This window comes from Phacochoerus africanus, chromosome 3 (assembly GCF_016906955.1).
Source record: "Phacochoerus africanus isolate WHEZ1 chromosome 3, ROS_Pafr_v1, whole genome shotgun sequence".
NCBI classification, from domain to species: domain Eukaryota; kingdom Metazoa; phylum Chordata; class Mammalia; order Artiodactyla; family Suidae; genus Phacochoerus; species Phacochoerus africanus.
In genome coordinates this window covers 199,235,674-199,254,522 of record NC_062546.1, presented here as the reverse complement: position 1 = coordinate 199,254,522, position 18,849 = coordinate 199,235,674, and the positions used below count along the sequence as shown (strand labels likewise).

At 51.9% G+C, this 18,849-nt stretch overlaps 1 protein-coding gene across 4 annotated transcripts in view; it reads right to left on the bottom strand.

The window, feature by feature from the left end:
* The window catches only part of SAG (S-antigen visual arrestin), a 36,875-nt gene that overhangs the window by 10,309 nt on the left and 7,717 nt on the right, over positions 1-18,849 (bottom strand). For all 4 annotated transcript variants that reach the window (XM_047773794.1, XM_047773795.1, XM_047773792.1 and 1 more), the window contains exons 4-11: positions 16,993-17,037; positions 14,629-14,822; positions 11,613-11,672; positions 10,058-10,134; positions 8,749-8,884; positions 7,505-7,589; positions 4,649-4,721; positions 849-986 (exon numbers count right to left, since the gene is read on the bottom strand). In XM_047773794.1, the coding sequence (XP_047629750.1) occupies positions 849-986; positions 4,649-4,721; positions 7,505-7,589; positions 8,749-8,884; positions 10,058-10,134; positions 11,613-11,672; positions 14,629-14,822; positions 16,993-17,037 (808 nt within the window). The remainder of the gene's footprint in view (positions 1-848; positions 987-4,648; positions 4,722-7,504; positions 7,590-8,748; positions 8,885-10,057; positions 10,135-11,612; positions 11,673-14,628; positions 14,823-16,992; positions 17,038-18,849) is intronic.

Below are 18,849 nucleotides of genomic sequence, written 5' to 3'. Positions count from 1 at the left end.
CAGGGGTGTTTGTCTTAGAAGCTTTTAGAAGCTTCATTCTATTCTAACTGGACCTGCTGGCTTGACTCAGGCCGTGGTTCTTCGAGTCGGGACAGCAGACCAGTGTTTATTTTCACTTACATCAAACTGACGTCAGGAGCCATTGGGACCCCTGACCTTCCCTGACGCTCTAAACCTTTGCTGATGGAAATGGAGAAGCGGCCTTTCCAGCAACCGTGTAGCCGGCGGCGTCACTCAGTTCAGGCTTAGGGCGCTACATGAGCTGATGATATTTTTATTTTTTATTTATTTTTTTATTTTTTGTCTTTTTGCCTTTTCTAGGGCCGCTCCCGTGGCATATGGGGGTTCCCAGACTAGGGGTCTAATCAGAGCTGTAGCCGCCAGCCTACACCAGAGCCACAGCCACGTGGGATCCGAGCTCATGGCAATGCCAGATCCTTAACCCCCTGAGCGAGGCCAGGGATCGAACCCACAACCTCATGGTTCGCAGGATTCGTTAACCACCGCACCACGACGGGAACTTCCAAGCTGATGATATTTTTAAAGGTAACAGGTGGCATTTCTGGAGCACTCCCTGTGTGCCAGGCACCACACTCACCCGGACAGGATCATATCATCCTTATCACCACTCTGTGACAAGGCGCTGTCAGCGGGAAAACGTTCTCAGACAGCACAAGGCATCAGCCCAGGGTGGCCCAGGCGGAGGCAGCGGAGCTGGGGTTTTGGCACAAGGTTCCCTCCAGAGCCCAGAGCCATAACCAGTATGTTGCACCGGGGGTGGGACCGGGGGTGGGATGAAGAGGGGGTGCAGACCAGTGCCAGCCTGGCACCGGGTCTCAGGGGCTCACATGGTGCTGGAGGCAAGGTTCGTGTCCTCGTGCTTGATCTTCCCATCCAGAGCGATGCCCCTTCTCTCGCGGTTATTAGCCAGCAAGGGCACCAGCGTCAGCGTCGTGGTCAGGGTGCTGTTTGGTGGCACTTTTTGCCTGCAGGAAGGCAAACGGAGAGCAGATTTAGCCAATTGTTCTTATAAAGCCACCACGAGACCCAATCCACCATCACACATTTTCCAGGCCCCAAGCTCCCTGCACCTCATTAGAAAGTTCCGGAGCCCATGCCTTTGTCTTGGGAAAAGGAGAACAGCATTAGCGACGCCTCAAAACAGGCTGGCAGCAACATTAGGACATTTCCTCAAGTCCCTCATCCTGTTCTAATTGCTGAATGTCTAGAATGTTCTGTGGGGTTCAGTGAGACCAAGTGGCCCAAGAATCAGGGACTGCACCCTGTCTCCCCTTGAGACTTTGTGAACCATGTGGCTGGGCTGCGGGGCATCTGGCCAGTGCCAGCAGGGAGCCCAGGCTGGGAGTTGTGGAAAACTGTCACTGTTTGGAGCGTGCCCAGGGTGGTGGGCTCCCGAGAAGGGCAAAGCCGGGTCCTCCACTGTGAACTGTATAGACTGGGGCGGGGGGGGTTCAAAGCAGCCCAGACTCTTTCTTCCCCCATTGTCAGCTGAGCGGTGGGTTCTCAGCATCTGACAGAAACAGACAGGGAACCCCTGGCAAAGGTGGCTCTGTAGGCCTGGGTGCAGCTGGTGGTTTCTCTGAATCAGGCACATCCCTGACTCCCTGAGCAGCAGGTGAGGCTGGAGACTTGGCTCTGCCACTCACCCACATGCTGACCCCCGGCCTGTGCCAAGAGCCACCGTGCAGCCTCACGTGGTGACCACAGAGCCCAGGCGAGCCAGCAGCATGTATCCATGCTCCTGGCATGGTCTCCGCCCTCGTGCCTGGCCAGGAGAAGGAGGACTCCAAAAACACTGCTCAAGAGTCAGCCTCAGGTCCCCCCAGCCTGCTTGGAGACAGACTGGGAATCCCATTGCCACCCTTGGAAGGGTGCCCCTCTTCCATCTCCCTGGGGAGCTGAGGGTGCTGTTGCTTTTCCTGCCTCCAAGTACAGACAAGGGGCTCCTGGGCACACCCTTTACAGAATGCTACTTAAGTCCAAGGCGCCCCACATCCTGGCACTGGGCCCTGGTGGAATACCTCTTAATGAGCTTGGTTTGGGCAGCGGAGGGACAGAAGCAGAAATTACAGTGTAAAGCAATGAGGTCCTAAACAGTATGGAGGTACCTCAGAAAACTAAATATAGAACTACCATACGACCCAGCAATCTCACTCCTGGGCAAATATCTGGACAAAACTTTCCTTGAAAAAGACACATGCACCCGCATGTTCATTGCAGCACTATTCACAATAGCCAAGACATGCAAACAACCCAAATGCGCATCAACAGATGACTGGATGAAGACGTGGCGTGTATATATACACAGCGGAATACTACTCAGCCATAAAAAGGAACAAAATAGTGCCATTTGCAACAACATGGATGGAACTAGAGACTCTCAGAATGAGTGAAGTCAGACAGAAAGAGAAAGATAAATACCGTAACAGATCATTTATATCTGGAATCTAATATAAGGCACAAATGAAACTTTCCAAAAGAAAAGAACTTCACAGACTCGGAGAACAGACTTGTGGTTGCCGAGGGGGAGGGGGAGGGAGTGGGATGGCCTGGGAATCTGGGGTTAACAGATGCAAACTATTGCCTTTGGAATGGGCAAGCAGTGAGATCCTGCTGTATAGCCCTGGGAACTGTATCTAGTCACTTGGGATGGAACATGACGGAGGATAATGTGAGAAAAAGAATGTGTATCTATGTATGACTGGGTCACTTTGCTGTACAGTAGAAATTGACAGAAGAATATAAACCAACTACTATGGAAACAATAAAAATCATTTCAAAATAAAATAAAGCAATAAGGTCCTGCTGTACAGTACAGAGACTGCAGCCAATCACTTGTGATAGAACATGATGGAAGATAACATGAGAAGAAGAACACACACATACATGACTGGGTCACTTTTCTGTACAGCAGAGATTGACAGAGCATTGTAAGTCAACCATAATAACAATAATAAAAAAAGAACTTGTTCTTAACATTCTCAGCCAAAAAAAAAAAAGAAAAAAGAAAAAAAAAAGAAATTACAATGTAAAGGTAACGACAGGAGGAAGGAGGCCCTGGGGTTGGCCTTGGATGAGGGCCTTTCCAGCAGCCGAGCTTCCCAAAGGCCTGTGCCAAGGCCCTGGGGCCAAAGTCCAGCCTGGCCACTTCCTAGCGACTTCAGGATCTGGGACTGGTTGACAGGCGGCAGCTTGGGCATCAGGTCTGACCTGGTTCCCAGGAGGCCTGCCCACAGAGCCCCAGAAACCCCACTCTCAGTCCCTCTGCTGCCCACCCTTGAGGGTATCTGGGATGGTTCCCAGTTTCCTGGGAATCTTTGATACGAAATGTACCCAAGAGTTGGAAAGAGGGCCAGATGGCGAAGTATATTAGGGATGAACTCAGTGGGGGACCGTTTGCGCCCATCACTTTTGGGCACACGCCACACGGGCAGCCAGGAAGCCTCTCGGGGCACCAAGGCGAGAGGTGCAGCCGGGAAGGGGGCACAGACCCAGGCCTGGCACCAAGGAGGCAGCCAGCGCATTCTGGCTCTTCCCTGCCTTCTCCCTTCTAGACTATATTTAAACATAGGGCAGGGTCTGTTTTGAGTAAGAGTTTATCCCTAAGTCACCTTTTCAACATTAAGTAACGTTATCTTGCTCAATCAGCTGTCCTTGCCCCACCCCCATCCTCTAAACGTGGAAATATTTTTGGCATACGATCGTGCTTAGAAAAGAGGAAAACGCTTCCCCCAGCAATCCTCTCTGGGGGGAGGTGTCGCCCCTAGAAGCCTCTGCATGTCTTGAATGAACCTGACTGCCCCACACAGAGCAAAACTTGTCAAGTCTCTCATGCCACCATAAGAAGCAAGCCATCGCCAGGTTATTATTATTATTATTATTTTTTTGCTTTTGCTTTTTAGGGCCTCACCCATGGCCTCTGGAAGTTCCCAGGTTAGGGTCAAATCAGAGCTGCAACCGCCGGCCTACACCACAGCCACAGCAATGCCAGATCCAAGCCACATCTGCGACCTACACCACAGCTCATGGCAACATCAGATCCTTAACCCACTGAGCAAGGCCAGGGATGGAACTCACATCCGCATGGATACTAGTCAGATTCTTAGCCGTCTGAGCCACAAGAGGAACTCCTCCCATGTGCTTGTGATTCTAATGATGGGAGAAAATTCACTTAAGACAACTGGCTGAGAACTGATACATCATTCTAATCCAGCTGTTACTGGTACCAGATTTCCAAGTTAAGGAGAAGATCCCACGCTGGAGAACCCTCATCTGGGCTGACGGGTCATCTGACTATCCACTCCAAGGGCAGAAAGAGCATCAAGTTCCCAGCCACTTATTCAAGGATCAACAGAACGTTCCAGCCATTTTCGCTGCGACATTTCGCCCTGAATTTCTCTCCTCTCCATCACTCCTCAGCTTGACCCACCACCTCTCAGAACTCTTGTGATTGAAACAGCGTTGAGATGCGAACTTTCTTGGCAGCCCTTGAAGTGTGAATAGAGGAAGGAGGTGGAAAGCTGGGGAGCCAGCTGACTGTTCTACTTCCTCCTCGGCGACAACCAAAAGGGGAACTGGACTGAGACGCTGGAGCCGCCCAGGAAATAAAAACCAACCCACTACTCACTGTGTTTCCTCCGTGGCAACCGGCTTGATGTAATAATCACTCGAGTAGAGAACCACGTTGGCCACTTGTTCCACTGCAAAGACAGGGCGGGGTGGGTGATTGGATGTGTGGGGTCCTGCATGCGCCTTCCAGGGAACGCGGTCATCCTTCCCTCTCTAGTGGCCCTCTGAGTGGACCTCTCAGGCTCGGCTGTAAGGCCGAGATTTCCCTTCTGTCCTCTGGCCACTTCTGTTCACCAGTAACCTGTGTCAATACCACCCACGAGCCAGTCTCCCACAGCTGCCACTCCTGGGAGATTCCTCTTCTCCTCTGAGCTCATGGCGCACCCCCTTCCAAGGACATACGAGCTTCCAGTGTCCCAGACCTCACCATTTGGGATGAGGCTCTTTTTCCCCAAATGGGCCCCCTTCCAACATTATCCTTTTCTTCTTCTTCTTCTTCTTCTTCTTTTTTTCAATGGCTGCACCCTTGGCATATGGAAGTTCCCAGGCCAGGAATTGAATCTGAGCCACAGCTGCAACCCACGCCACAGCTGCAGCAACACCGGGTCCTTTCACCCACTGTGCCAGGCCCGGGATTGAACCCACACCTCTGCAGTGACCCGCGCTGCTGCAGTTGTGTTCTCAACCCATTGCACCATGGTGGGAGCTCAGCCACATTCTCTGTCTTACATCATGGGCATCTCCTGCCGGTGGGCCAAGCTGGACACCCTCTGGAGGCAGCACAGGATGGACTCATGGGTTCACACAGTGGGTAGGAAGGTGGGCTCTGGAGCCAGGCCACCTGGGCTCAAATCCCAGCTTAGCCATCAGCTGGGGGTGAGTTACTCAACTCCTTTAAGCCTTGATTATCCCGTCAGCAAAATGGGAGTGATAATTGCCCCTAACTGATATGGCCATGGCTGGGTGGTGATTAGAAAGATGATTTTTAATTTCCATTAACATTAAATTTGAGAATTAAAAGATACAATTTGTGTGAAGCACTCAGCACAGTGCTTGGCCTATAGAAAATTCTTAACCTCTTTTTTTTTTTTTTTTTTGGTCTTTCTAGGGCCACACCCACGGCATATGGAGATTCCCAGGCTATGGCTCTAATCAGAGTTGTAGCCATCGGCCTACACCAGAGCCACAGCAATGCCAGATCCGAGCCACATCTGCAACCTACCCCACAGCTCACGGCAACACTGGATCCTTAACCCACTGAGCAAGGCCAGGGATCGAACCTGCAACCTCATGGTTCCTAGTCAGATTTGTTAACCGCTGCGCCACGACGGGAACTCCCCAAAAATTCTTAACCTCTCACTTCAGATATTCAACAGCTTCTTTCAAAAATTAGGGGCTTCAGTGTCAGGATTCATGAAACTTTGAGAAATAATTTAAAATAAATTTTTTTTTTTAATTTTAGGGCTGCACCCATGGCATGTGGAGGTTCCCAGGCTAGGGGTTGAATCGGAGCTATGGCTGCTGGCCTACAGCACAGCCACAATAACAAGTGATCCAAGCTACATCTGCCACCTACAACACAGCTCACAGCAATGCTGGATCCTTAACCCACTGAGCAAGGCCAGGAATCGAATCTGCATCCCTCGTGGATGCTAATTGGATTTGTTTCTGCTGCACCACAACGGGAACTCCAGGGAAATAATTTAAAATCTAAGTATCATATAACACATTCTCAATCCTGCTGCTTTGGGGAATACCATGCTGGACACTGCATACAACATGCTAGTTAAAAAAAAAACATCAGGTCCTACTAAGACTTCAAGGTATAGGAACTAAACCAACATAAAACAAAGCCATAAAATAAGCATGTATATTAGCATCAAGAAAAATCTAGACTTTTTTCGTCTGTGTGCATCAAATTCCTGAGCCTTATCTAAGACGCATGACAGGGAAGCGCAAAGTGGTGCATGACAGTTAGGGTGACCGGCTGTCCTGGGACTGGTCCTATTTCAGGACCGAAAGGCTCTTGTCCTTGGTCCAGGTCAACACGGGCAGCTGGTCACTCTAAACACTCTAAGTCCGATTCTACGTCAGTCATCCTATGTCTGAGGGAGAAGTGAATGGACAGGTCTCCCTCTCAGGTCTTTTTTTAGGTTTATTTTCTTATGTTTTGGCCGTGCCCCCAGCATGCAGAAGTTCCCTGGTCAGAGATCAAACCCAATCCACAGCAGTGACAATGCTGGATCCTTAACCCTCTGCACCGCTGGGGAACTCCTACTGTGTCTTTTTTATGTCACCCACCTAAGACCAAGATCTAGGAGCATCCCCTGCACTTGGAGGCCCTTGGAGCTGAGGAGGTACATAGGACCAGCAGGCAGGAGGCCAGGCCATCATAACCGTAGAGTGACGGCAGGGACAACTATCTACAAAGCACTTCACTGTGATCCATCCCAGAACCTGGGAAAGTAGATCGAGAGCCACTGCCAAGGCTGCTCACTGGGTTCACAGAGGACACACACAGCACAGGCCCACAGGTGAGCCCAGCACCCCTACACGGAGCCCACAGGTGAGCCCAGCACCCCTACACGGAGCCCACAGGTAAACCCAGCACCGCCCTACACTGCAGAAAGAAAACGCCCAGACTTGCTGGGTGGGAGGGCCTCCAGGAGGGCGTGACAAGGAAGGACCAGAAGGTGTCCTCGGGGAGGCTGTGCCCTAAGCCAGCATGAGGCTGCAGGAGAGGGTCCTGAAGGACACCTCCTCTAAGGTCCTACAGTCGTGACAACAGGGTCAAATAGGCAGTTCCAAGGACCCAGGAGGGCTTTACTGACCAGAGGAGGGACCTCAGGGACACAGGAGCAGGTTGGGGAGTTCTGGAAGACTCCACCATCCAGCTTTGAGCAGAAGGCCCTACCTAGTGCTTTGATCTTCTTCACGGTCTTCTCCGTGTTATTGGTCACAGTCACGGTCACAGGAATGGGTTCCCCGTGGCAATAGAGCTGGAAAAGTGAGCAGGTAAGTCAGAAAAGAGGAAGAGAGGGAGGTCAAGTTTTGCCTTTTTTTTTCCTTTTTTTCTTTTTTTAAGGGTTGCATCCGCGGCATATGAAGGTTCCCAGGCTAGGGGTCAAATCGGTGCTGTAGCTGCCAGCCTACGCCAGAGCCACAGCAACGCCAGATCTGAGCCATGTCTGCGACCTACACCACAGCTCACGGTGACACCGGATCCTTAACCCACTGAGTGAGGCCAGGGATTGAACCCGCAACCTCATGGTTCCTAGTTGGATTCGTTTCCACTGTGCCACGACGGGAACTCCAAGGTCATGCTGTTCTAAATGCATCTCAGTCCTTTAACTGGAGTAAAAGCAGCTGGGTGCCCACACTTTCAGGAAAGACGAGGGTCTGGACAGGCTCCGCCCCGAACGTGGGGGGCTGAGGCTGGTGATGAGGGGTCAGGCCCAACGCGGCATCCTGAGTCACGCGGTTAGCCCGGGGGTCTCAGGTGGCATCATGAGGTTATTTGGGACAGAATGAGTGAAATGAAGGGAAATCAGTGAGGGAGCCAGGAGTGGAGCTCGTTCAGCAGGGATTCTGTGTGGTCTAGGCCCAGGTGGGAGTGTCCTTGTGTGCGAGTGCATGCGTGCACACACACAGCCTGCTGGGCCCTTACCAATGTCTGTGCACAACTCCTGTTGACCAGAGGGCCCTGAGGGACCAAGGGCAGCCCCGGCCAGCGGTTTGTCACCTTGTTCGGCCATGATGTTCCCACATGGCACGGTCACCCCTCACCGTCACTGCAAAACTGAAGCCTGCAGGGAAGTGAAGAATTTGGAATGCCACCCCGATTGGTGCCACACTAGTAAAGAGGCCCATGGGGCCAGAGCGGGGAACAACGTCAGCCTGGGCTGGGGGGTGAACCCCCCCAAGTTGTCTGGATCCACAAGGAGTGAGTGGAATGCAAGCCCATTTTGCCCTGTTCTGAGGGGCACCCTTACTGGCTCCAAGTTACGAAAGAAGCCAGTGGTTCTCAAACGTTGGTGCCTTAACTACTCGCTATTCTGCCTGCAGCAGGCCCCCAGCTAAGGGCCCGGGCGGGCTCCCCCACCCCCCACCCCACCCCACCCCACCCCACCCCAGGGCCTGCTCCACCCTGTGAGTCACCTCTTTGCTGAGGGAGACGGTGAGGTGCAGGGGCTTGTCGGACATGAAGAATTGCCAGGCAGCCTCCGCGTGGGGCTGGGGACCCATCTCGAGGGGTGCGTGCTGTACCTTCCGGATCAGCAAACGCACAGAGCTCCTGCGGAGGAAACGGCACAGACAGTTCCCGGATGGGCACCTGGGCCTCCTCACCTCGGCCTCCCAGGTCCCCCTCCCCCTCCTCAGGCTGGGGCTCCTCCCGACACGGGTGCAGGATGGACCAGAAGAGGGCCCAGGCTCCGGAGGGCTGGGGCCCGGCTGCTGGTGTGGACCATTCAGCTCTCGGAGGGTCCCCTCTCCCCCTCGGCCTCCTCCTGGCTGAACGGATGTGGGAACATGTGTCCGTGTGACCTGCTTCCAAGCTCTCTACAAAGAGGAGGCACTATTAGTGTCCTTTGTTACCAGGGTCCATAGGTGTGCGTGTTGCGCACGAGGAGAAAGTGTTGAGGGCACGATAGGAAAGCTTGTTTGGGGACAAGAAAAAGGAACACCAGGGCCTGAGAGCACAGGAGGAAGGGGAGTCACTGCTTAATGCTCAGAGTTCCTGTCTGGGGTGACACAGCCTCCGGGGTGTAGATAATTTGGGGCACAGATAGCAGATACTTGTGTAACCAGTTATGCAACATCGTGAATGTACTTGATGCCGCTGAATTGTACGCCTGGAAATGGTTAAAATGTAAACATGTTATGCATGTGTTATCTCAATAAAGACATTACGAAAGAAGAAGAAAACTGCGAGTTCCCATCGTGGCGCAGCAGAAGTGAACCTGACTAGGAACCATGAGGTTGTGGGTTCGGTTCCTGGCCTTGCTCTGCAGGTTAAGGATCTGGCATTGCTGTGAGCTGTGCGGTAGGTCACAGATGCAGCTTGGATCCTGCGTGGCTGTGGCTGTGGTGTAGACCGGTGGCTGTAGCTTTGACTGGACCCCTAGCCTGGGAACCTCCATGTGCTGCGGGGGAGGCCCTAAAAAACAAAAAACAAACAAACAAAAAAAAAACCAAAAAAAAAAGACGAAGACAACTAAGGAAATGGGAGAATCTGGAGGCTTTTAAGGGCTCCCATGAGCCCCTGAACTTTCTAACTCCCCTGTCATTTTATTTTGCGTTTTTTTTTCCCCCTAAATGATCATCCCTGCTGGAGACGGTTCGTCCCGATGGTCCTGACCTGGGGAGGCGCCATTCACCTGCCAGACCGGCCCTTTGGGAAGACTGTCACTAAGACATAAGGTGGGGTGTGGCTTCTTATCCCCCACCTGCCCCCAGCTTCTCTTACTTCTTGGGAATTTTGTCTTCTCCGGTATCTGCACTGTCTGTGGCGAATGCTTTGACCTCGAAGTCAACCCCACAGCACTGCAGAGGGGCAAGAGAAGAGACAGGGCAGCGGTCAGCCCCTCCCTCCCCCAGAGCTGGGGATGGGGGGTCACAGCTTGCACAGGAGCCATTACGTGGCACCTTCTTTTTTTTGTCTTAACCATAGCCCTTTTAGAGTTGCACCATTAATTTGGAAGTATGCCAGTGGGGAAAAAATGGCACTAGCAGGAGAAGCACAGCACAGGCCCCAAGGCCACCAGCTGCAGGATGTGCTCCCTCTATCTCAGTAGCTGCAGAGCGTGACTAGGCATCCTGGCTGGTCTTCCGCCCCCACTACCTCACAGAGCATCCAGCATCCAGCCCACGCCCATATTGATGTCTTTCTCAGAAGTGACCCTGCGTGGAGGTTCTGGTGGTCCACTGGCTGCAGCAGGGGGCAGACGCAGTGCTCGCAGGGCTGGCGGGGGTCCATGGACACCCCACGCTGTGTGTGATGCATTCCCATTCTGCTCTACTAGCACAAGATTCTGTTTTTCCTAAGAGCCGTTTCTGATCCACTGCACCGATTTCACAGACCACTAGCGGGCAGGATGCCCACGATGAAAATCAGTGCCCCAGACCCTCCGTAATTGAGGCACAGGCCTGCCACTCTCTACTCTTGCTTCCCATATCTATGTTTCTTTTGGGGGGGCGCACATGCTGCACGAGGAAGCTCCGGGGCCATGTGCCACAGCAGTGACAACACTGGATCCTTAATCTGCTGAGCCACAAGGGAACTCCCCACCTTTTCATTTTCCAGCTCCCTCCCTCTTGCCGCCCTCAGGCCTGCAGTGCCTGGGTACCAGCACCCCTCCCCCCATCCTCACTGCCCCCTTCCTTGCTCAGAGGCCCCAGACACTATGGTCACTGCTCTCTTGCACACACTCAGCCTCTTGGCTTCCCCGCTTCGGAGCTCAACCCCACTCTCAGCTCGGCGGCCAGCGTGATCCTCTGCAAACCTAGGTCCGACAAGCCTGCCAGTGGCTCCCATCTCTCTCAGAAAAAAGCCCCACCCCTGCAATGGTCTTCGAGATCCTTCCTGACCCTGGCCACCCCTCCCTATACCTCTGTGACCCGCCTTCTCCACGCAGCACTGCTCTGCCCACTCCTTGCTGCCCCCAGAACCCCATCTCCCCACTGCAGTGCGGGCAGTTCCCTCTGCCTGGAAGATTCTCCCCATGGGTGGACCAGCGTTTCCTTGGCCCCTTTAGAGTGCTGCCTCAAACAGCCCGGACAAGCAGCACCTGGTCCTCAGCTCCCAGGAGCCTCTTGTTCTGCCTGGTTCTTGTCCGCTTCTCTCCAGTAAACCTGTGGGGCCCAGGAGGGGCGGGACCTATTTTTTTGTTCCCAGGGCTGCTGGGGTTAGGAAATCCAGAAGCCAAGCATGGCTTTGTTATGGCATCTCTCACAAGGAGAGGCTACGTTCGCAAGTCTTTTGGAGGAATGAGTGAATCCCTGGCATTTCTTCTGGAACCTACCTTCCCCACATCTTGCGGAGCTGGCTGCAGCATCACCGAGCAGGGCAAGTAGTCAGGAAACTGTAGGAAGGAATGGCAGATCGTTCCGTTCAGAGAACATCATTCCATGTGGGTTATGCCTTCATCATGCAAATACGGGAGAAGCGCAAAGAGGGGGCGCAAGACAAAGAAACGCAAGTCCACGTGTGTTTCCAGCACCTGGAGTGGCGTGAACACAGCCTTCCGAGCGTCCCACGTCACCCATAAACACACACACATGCCAACGTACGTGGCTGGTGTATGTTTTACAGAAATGGGGCCAAATGACACACAGGTCCTGCCATCTGGTTTGCTCAAGTCACCAACCCTGCCCCTGCCCATTTCTCCCCACGGGAGATGGGAGATGCCATTGGAGCCACTGCTGCCCGCGCGCCTGTGACAGTACATTTAATTCAGCCAGTCCTCTTCCGGAGTCGCCCTCCTTCAAGTGGTCTTTACTCTGTTGCCATTTTTTTTATATGTCTGTTTATGTATTTATTTGTTGTTGATTTTTGTTTGTTTGTTTTTGTTTTGTTTTGTTTTTGTCTTTTTGCTATTTCTTTGGGCCACTCCCGTGGCACATGGAGGTTCCCAGGCTAGGGATCAAATTGGAGCTTCAGATGCCAGCCTACACCACAGCCACAGCAACTCAGGATCGGAGCTTTGTCTGCATCTGCAACCTACACCACAGCTCACAGCAACACCAGATCTTTAACCCACTGAGCAAGGCCAGGGATCAAACCCTCATCCTCATGGATACTAGTTGAATTCGTTACCACTGAGCCGCAATGGGAATTCCTATTTGTTGGTTTTTTAAGTCATTACTAAGTTTATTTCTCAAAATATTTCCTCTGGATATAGAATATTATATGGTTAGGAGGCCCACATGGGCGTTCCTGCTGTGACTCAGCAGTAGTGAACCCGACTAGCATCCATGAGGATGCGGGTTTGATCCCTGGCCTTGATCAGTGGGTTAAGGATCCCACGTTGCCATGAGCTGTGGCGCAGGTCGAAGATGCAGCTTGGATCCTGTGTTGCTATGGCTGTGGTGTAGGCTGGCAGCTTCAGCTCCAATTCCACCCCTAGCCTGGGAATTTCCATATGCCACGAGTTGGGCCCTAAAAAGCAAAAAAAAAAAAAAAAAAAAAAAGGCAAACAAACCTTGTTGCCATTTTCACCAAGGCTGCATAAATATCCTTCAGCCACTTTAGCACAGTTTTATTCAATTTACACCACAGGCTGCACCATTAGGAAAGGGAGGGAACTGTCAGGTCAAAATCACCTTTTTAAGATTTGGATACATGTTGACATGTTACCTCCAAAAGGTTATGTCGCTTCGAGTTCCCAGTACCAGGGCATGGGAGCACCCAGGACCACAAAATTTTCTAAGTGATTTTTTTTTTAAAAGCTATGATAAAATATACTTAACATAAAACTTTTTTTTAAAATTTTAATTATTATTATTTTTTTTGGCCACACTGGAGGCACGTGGACATTCCCAGGCCATGGATTGAACCCATACCACAGCTGGTACCAGAGCCACAGCAGTGAAAACACTGTATCCTTAACCCACTGAGCTACTGGGGAACAACTAAAACTTAACTTTTATTTATTTATTTACTTACTGCTTTTTAGGGCCAAATCTGCAGCATATGGAAGTTCCCAGGCTAGGGGTGGAATTGGAGCTGGAGCTGCCGGCCTACACCACAGCCACAGCAGCGCAGGATCTGAGCCGTGTCTGTGCAGCTCAGCTGGGTCCTTAACCCACTGAGTGAGGCCAGGGATCGAATCCATGTCGTCATGGACACTAGTCCGGCTCATTACTGCTGGGCCACAATGGGAACTCCAAAAACGATTTTAAGTGTACAGCTCAGTGGCATTAAGTCCATTCACTCTGGTTTGCAATAAGCCCACCATCTATTTCTAGCCTTTCTCATCATCCTGAGCCAAAGCTCTGTACCCATTAAACATCAATTCCCCAGTTCCCTCTGCCCCCATTCCCTGGAGGCCACCAGTCTACTTTCTGTCTCTGTGAACTTACTCCTCTGGGTCACTCACCTAAGTGGAATCACATAGCATTTGTCCTTATGTGACCAGCTTCTTTCATGAACATAATGTTTTCAAGCTTCAGTCATGTAGCTTTTCAGAATTTCCTGCCTTGGGAGTTCCCGTCGTGGTGCAGTGGTTAACGAATCCGACTAGGAACCATGAGCTTGTGGGTTCAATCCCTGGCCTTGCTCAGTGGGTTAAGGATCCGGTGTTGCTGTAGCTCTGGTGTAGGCCGGTCGCTACAGCTCCGATTAGACTCCTAGCCTGGGAACCTCCATATGCCTCGGGAGTGGCCCAAGAAATAGCAAAAAGACAAAAAAAAAAGACAAAAAAAAAAAACCATTCCTGCCTTTTGAAGGATGCACCATAGAACTTTAGAGGAATATATAATCTTAAGACCCATAAACGTGCGAGGAAAGAGGGTAGCAGTAGCTACCCCCACGTCAAGTTCAGGCCCAAGTCTTCAGAGGCAGGAACTCGGCCCGTGCGTAGCCAGGTTTCACCCGGGGTCACATGAGGGGGATGGAGCGACTTCTCTACAGTGGCCCAAGCTGTGGTCAAGGCTACAGATGACGTCTTACTTCACTAGGCAATCCCATCCTGCAGGAGACTCTTTCCTGCTTTGAACTCCTCCTCAGGGCCGACCAGGGGGCATTGCTTTCTTTTTATAGACGCGCAAGTGAAGGCATGGCACGCACGTATAATTAGGTGGTCGGATGCAAGGAAATACTTAAACCATAGGTTGAAATGGTGCCTTCAAAGGCTGGGAGGCTATTTTCAAGGACTTAAAAAAAAAAGACAATCACAGCCCCTACAATCTAGAATTTCCTCCAAGGGTGCAATTTGAAGGCCCGCAAATGTGAAGTCATTCCTCTGGCCCTGGTCCCTCACCGCCACCGGTCACATTACAAGGTGCTGTGGGTGAAGTAGAGAGGAGAGTGTCACCCACCGTGAGCAGGAAAGGGTATGTGTGGCCCCCCAGCTTCTTGATCAGGCTCTCCTGCAGCTTCGTTTGGGCGCTCGCGGCCCCCACGGGAGGGAACACCTGGACCTGGGAGAAGTACAGGTCCCTGCGGAAGCTCAGGCCAATCACATCGATGTCTTCCTGGCCGTAGCGGAAGGCGCAGGTCAGAGAGACGTACACTGGAAGGGAGACAGGAGGGGGTGGGCTTGCCATGTTGGCGGGGCGCCCCTGTCCAGCCGGATCCTGCCCGCCCGTCTCAGCATCCAACTTTCAGCATCTCCTGGAGATGGGACATGAGCATCTTTCCGGAGGAGCAGCACCTGCCCTCCGGCTTGTGGTAATGACTCTAAAGGGCTGGGAGTTTCCACCCATGAACCACATTATTTCACCTCCTTCCTCCCCCGTTTCCCCCATCCTCCCAGCCCCTCCTCTTGACCCACCAGGTCAGGGACCTCAGGGGGGTTTTAAACAGTGTAAGTTCGCTTGGGTTCTGAGGGCAGGAGGTCTGGATGAAGATGAGAATGAAGATAAGAAGCAGAGGGAAGGAGCTCCCGTTGTGGTTCACTGGTAAGGAACCCAACTAGAATCCATGAGGATGCAGGGTTTTTGTTTTTTGTTTTTGTCTTTTTGCCTTTTCTAGGGCCGCTTCCTGCAGCATATGGAGGTTCCCAGGCTAGGGGTCTAAACAGAGCTGTAGCTGCCAGCCTACACCAGAGTCACAGCAACTCAGAATCTGAGCCATGTCTGTGACCTACACTGCAGCTCCCGGCAATGCTGGATCCTTAACCCACTGAGCGAGGCCAGGGATCGAACCCACAACCTCATGGATCCTAGTCAGATTCATTAACCACTGAGCCATGAGGGGAACTCCGAGGATGCAGGTTTGATGCCTGATCCTGCTTAGTGGGTTAAGGATTCCGCATGGCTGTGAGCTGTGGTGTAGATCTCAGGTGCAGCTCTGATCTGACATTGCTGTGGCTGTGGTGTAGGCTGGCAGCTGTAGCTCCGATTTGACCCCTAGCCTGGGAACTTCCATATGCTGCGGGTGCAGCCCTAAAAGGACAAAAAAAAAAAAAGTAGAGGGGAACAGTGCTAAGTAGCAAAACAGAGTGTGCCTGAGCTGGCCTCGTGCCTCGAGGGGAGTTTGGGGGGTTGGGGGCGCTAAGGGACCAGGTGGAGAGGAGAAACCGCCTCCAAGAAGAAATCCTTTTCGCAGAGCTGGAACCTTACTGGGCTTTCTCTCAACCAGTCGGCACTGCTGAAAATTCAATGTGATTAAACAGATGCAAATTGTGCCCCCGGGAACCAAAAGAATTATAGGAAACTGCACGCTTATGAGGATGGGCTGTTCACAACCGTCGTTAATGTGGTAAATACAACCACACGAGCTGCTTTATTCTCCAACGGAAAAGCAGTCAGAAGCGGTCCCCTTGGTGGCTGTGGCTGGAGGACTGCCTGTGTCTGCCCAAGGACAATGACCCCTTGCCGCTAAGCTCCGAAGGGCCACTGATCGCTTGCTTGTCTGTCACCCAACGTCTGTAAGAGGAAGGTGTCCGAGGTGACCCGGTTTTACGCCTCCTTCTCCAGGCAGCGCTTTCCTGCTCAAGCGCTGGGCTTTGGGGGTGAGAACTGGCTCTGGTGTGAGAGAGCAGGGCGCCCAGGAGGAAGCGAGACAGCAGAGGGGGCCGTTTCTGGCCCTGTCCCCTGCATGCTGACGGCCCTGCATCTGACGTCCTCCAGGGAACAATTCCTTGTTGGTTGCCGGTAGCAACCATTCAAAAAGGCATATTTAGACTGGAACTGAGTCAGTGACATTATCCTAAGGATAACTCGGATCGGCTCCGATTTAATTCACACAATGTCACTAGCACCAAATTGCTCGCTGCGCACGTCGCAGCTGCCAGAGATCTGTGAGGGTGGTTGCTGCCGTGGTCCGGAGCCCCTGGAGTCACCAGAAAACCTGCCTCCCAGCAGCCTCAGTCTCTTGCTTTTCAGATAAACCCACCGAGTCTGCGCTGGCACAGAGCGACAGGACACGGGCCGAGCTTGCAGGCCTCAGAGCCAGCAGATGGGCTCTGCCTGCCCTTCCTTGTCCTGCTCCCTCAGAAAAGGGCTGCCCTGAGCCTTCACCCCCATTGGAAAGATGGGCACAGGGAGCTCCGGTGCAAATGGGGCCCGTGACCCAAGGATCAGATAGGGGCTGTGGGTGAAAGGGCCAAGCAGCGAGGACGGGTGTGCAAGAGCCTTACACACACACACACACACACACACACACACACACACACCGGCTTCCCCGAACCCAGCCACACCAGACCACCCCTCCACGGAGTCCTGGGAGTGCCACCTCACCTCTCTTTCCCTTCACAAGCTCAGGGTCCACCAACACGACACCATCTAAACCAAAAGAGAGAGAACAGTGAGGGGGGGAGGATGTGGCAGAGACTGGAGGCGTCTCTGTGTGTGTGTGTGTGTGTGTGTGTGTGTGTGTGTGATTGCACATCGCAGTGCAATCATGTTCATTCTAAGGAGATCAGGAAGGGAGGCTAAGCAAAGAAAAAACACAGTCACTCCCCATTCACACCACCCAGAAGTACCACTGTCAAGTTATTAGCACAGATGTTTTTCCAGTTGTATAAACACGTATACGAATTTTTTTTTCAGGGCTGCACCTGCAGCACATGCAAGTTCCCAGGCCAGGGGTCAATTCGGAGCCACAGCTGCAGGCCTCCACCACAACCATGGCAACGTGGGATCCTTCACCCACTAAGCAGGGTCAGGGATCAGACCCTCACGGATACTAGTTGATTTGTCACTGCTGAGCCACACTGGGAACTCTCACTTATATGAATGTTTGTACTAAAAACAATGAGATCCCGCTATACATCTTGCTCAGTTAACTGCTCTCCTCTCTCAGCTGTGCAGTACAAACATCTGTTCACACACACACACGACACACATAATATGTACTCATATTTTTTTGGCTGCACCCGTGGCATACTGATGTTCCTAGGCCAAGGATCAAACACGAGCCACAGCAGTGACAACGCTGGATCCTTAACCTGCTGAGCCACCAGGGAACTCCAATGTGTACTCATCATTTTAATGGCCACACATTTTCTTCGTTAAATGAATGTGCCATAAAATGATTTAATCACTCCCCTTTTGTAAGGGTATTTAGGATGTTTCCAATTTTCGCCATTGTAATTAATATTGTTGTGAACATCCTTAGAGATAAATCTTTGTATCTATCCATGGCAGAATCGAATTTGGGTTTTTTATTTTATTTTTTGTCTTTTTGTCTTTTCTAGGATCATACCTTCGGCATATGGAGGTTCCCAGGCTAGGAGTCTAATTGGAGCTGTAGCCATCGGCCTACGCCAGAGCCACAGCAATGCCAGATCCGAGCCGCATCTGCAACCTACACCACAGCTCACGGCAACGCCGGATCGTTAACCCACTGAGCAAGGGCAGGGACCGAACCCGCAACCTCATGGTTCCTAGTCAGTTTCGTTAACCACTGCGCCACAACGGGAACTCCTGAATTTGGTTTTTGATAACACACTGCCAAATGAACTTCCAGAAAGAGTTCTACTGCAGGACATTCTCATCCTGCTGCCTAAAAATGCCAGTCTTTTACATTTGGATTCTTTTTTTTAAAGAACAGTTTGAGTTGAAATAATTACAGATTCACAGGAAGTTGCAAAGAAAGCACACAGAGGTCCCTATGTATCCTTTATCCAGTTTCTTCCAGCAGTTACATCTTAGATAATTACAGTACAATCTCAAAGCCAGGAAGTTGACATGGGTGTCATGTGTGAATAGTTCTAAGTCATTTTATCACATGGAGATTGGCGAAACCACCAGTGCAATCTGGACACAGAACTGCTCCTTCCCCATAAAGATCTCCCTTTATAAAAGCTATCCCGGAGTTCCCGTCGTGGCTCAGTGGTTAACGAATCCGACTCGGAACCATGAGGTTGCGGGTTCGATCCCTGGCCTCGCTCAGTGGGTTAAGGATCTGGTGTGGCTGTGAGCTGTGCTGTAGGTCGCAGATGTGACTCAGATCTGCTGTTGCCGTGGCTCTGGAGTAGGCCGGCGGCTACAGCTCCGATTCGACCCCTAGCTTGGGAACCTCCATATGCCGCAGGTGTGGCCCTAAAAAGACAAAAAGACAAAAAAACAAAAACAAAAAGCAAAAACCGGAAA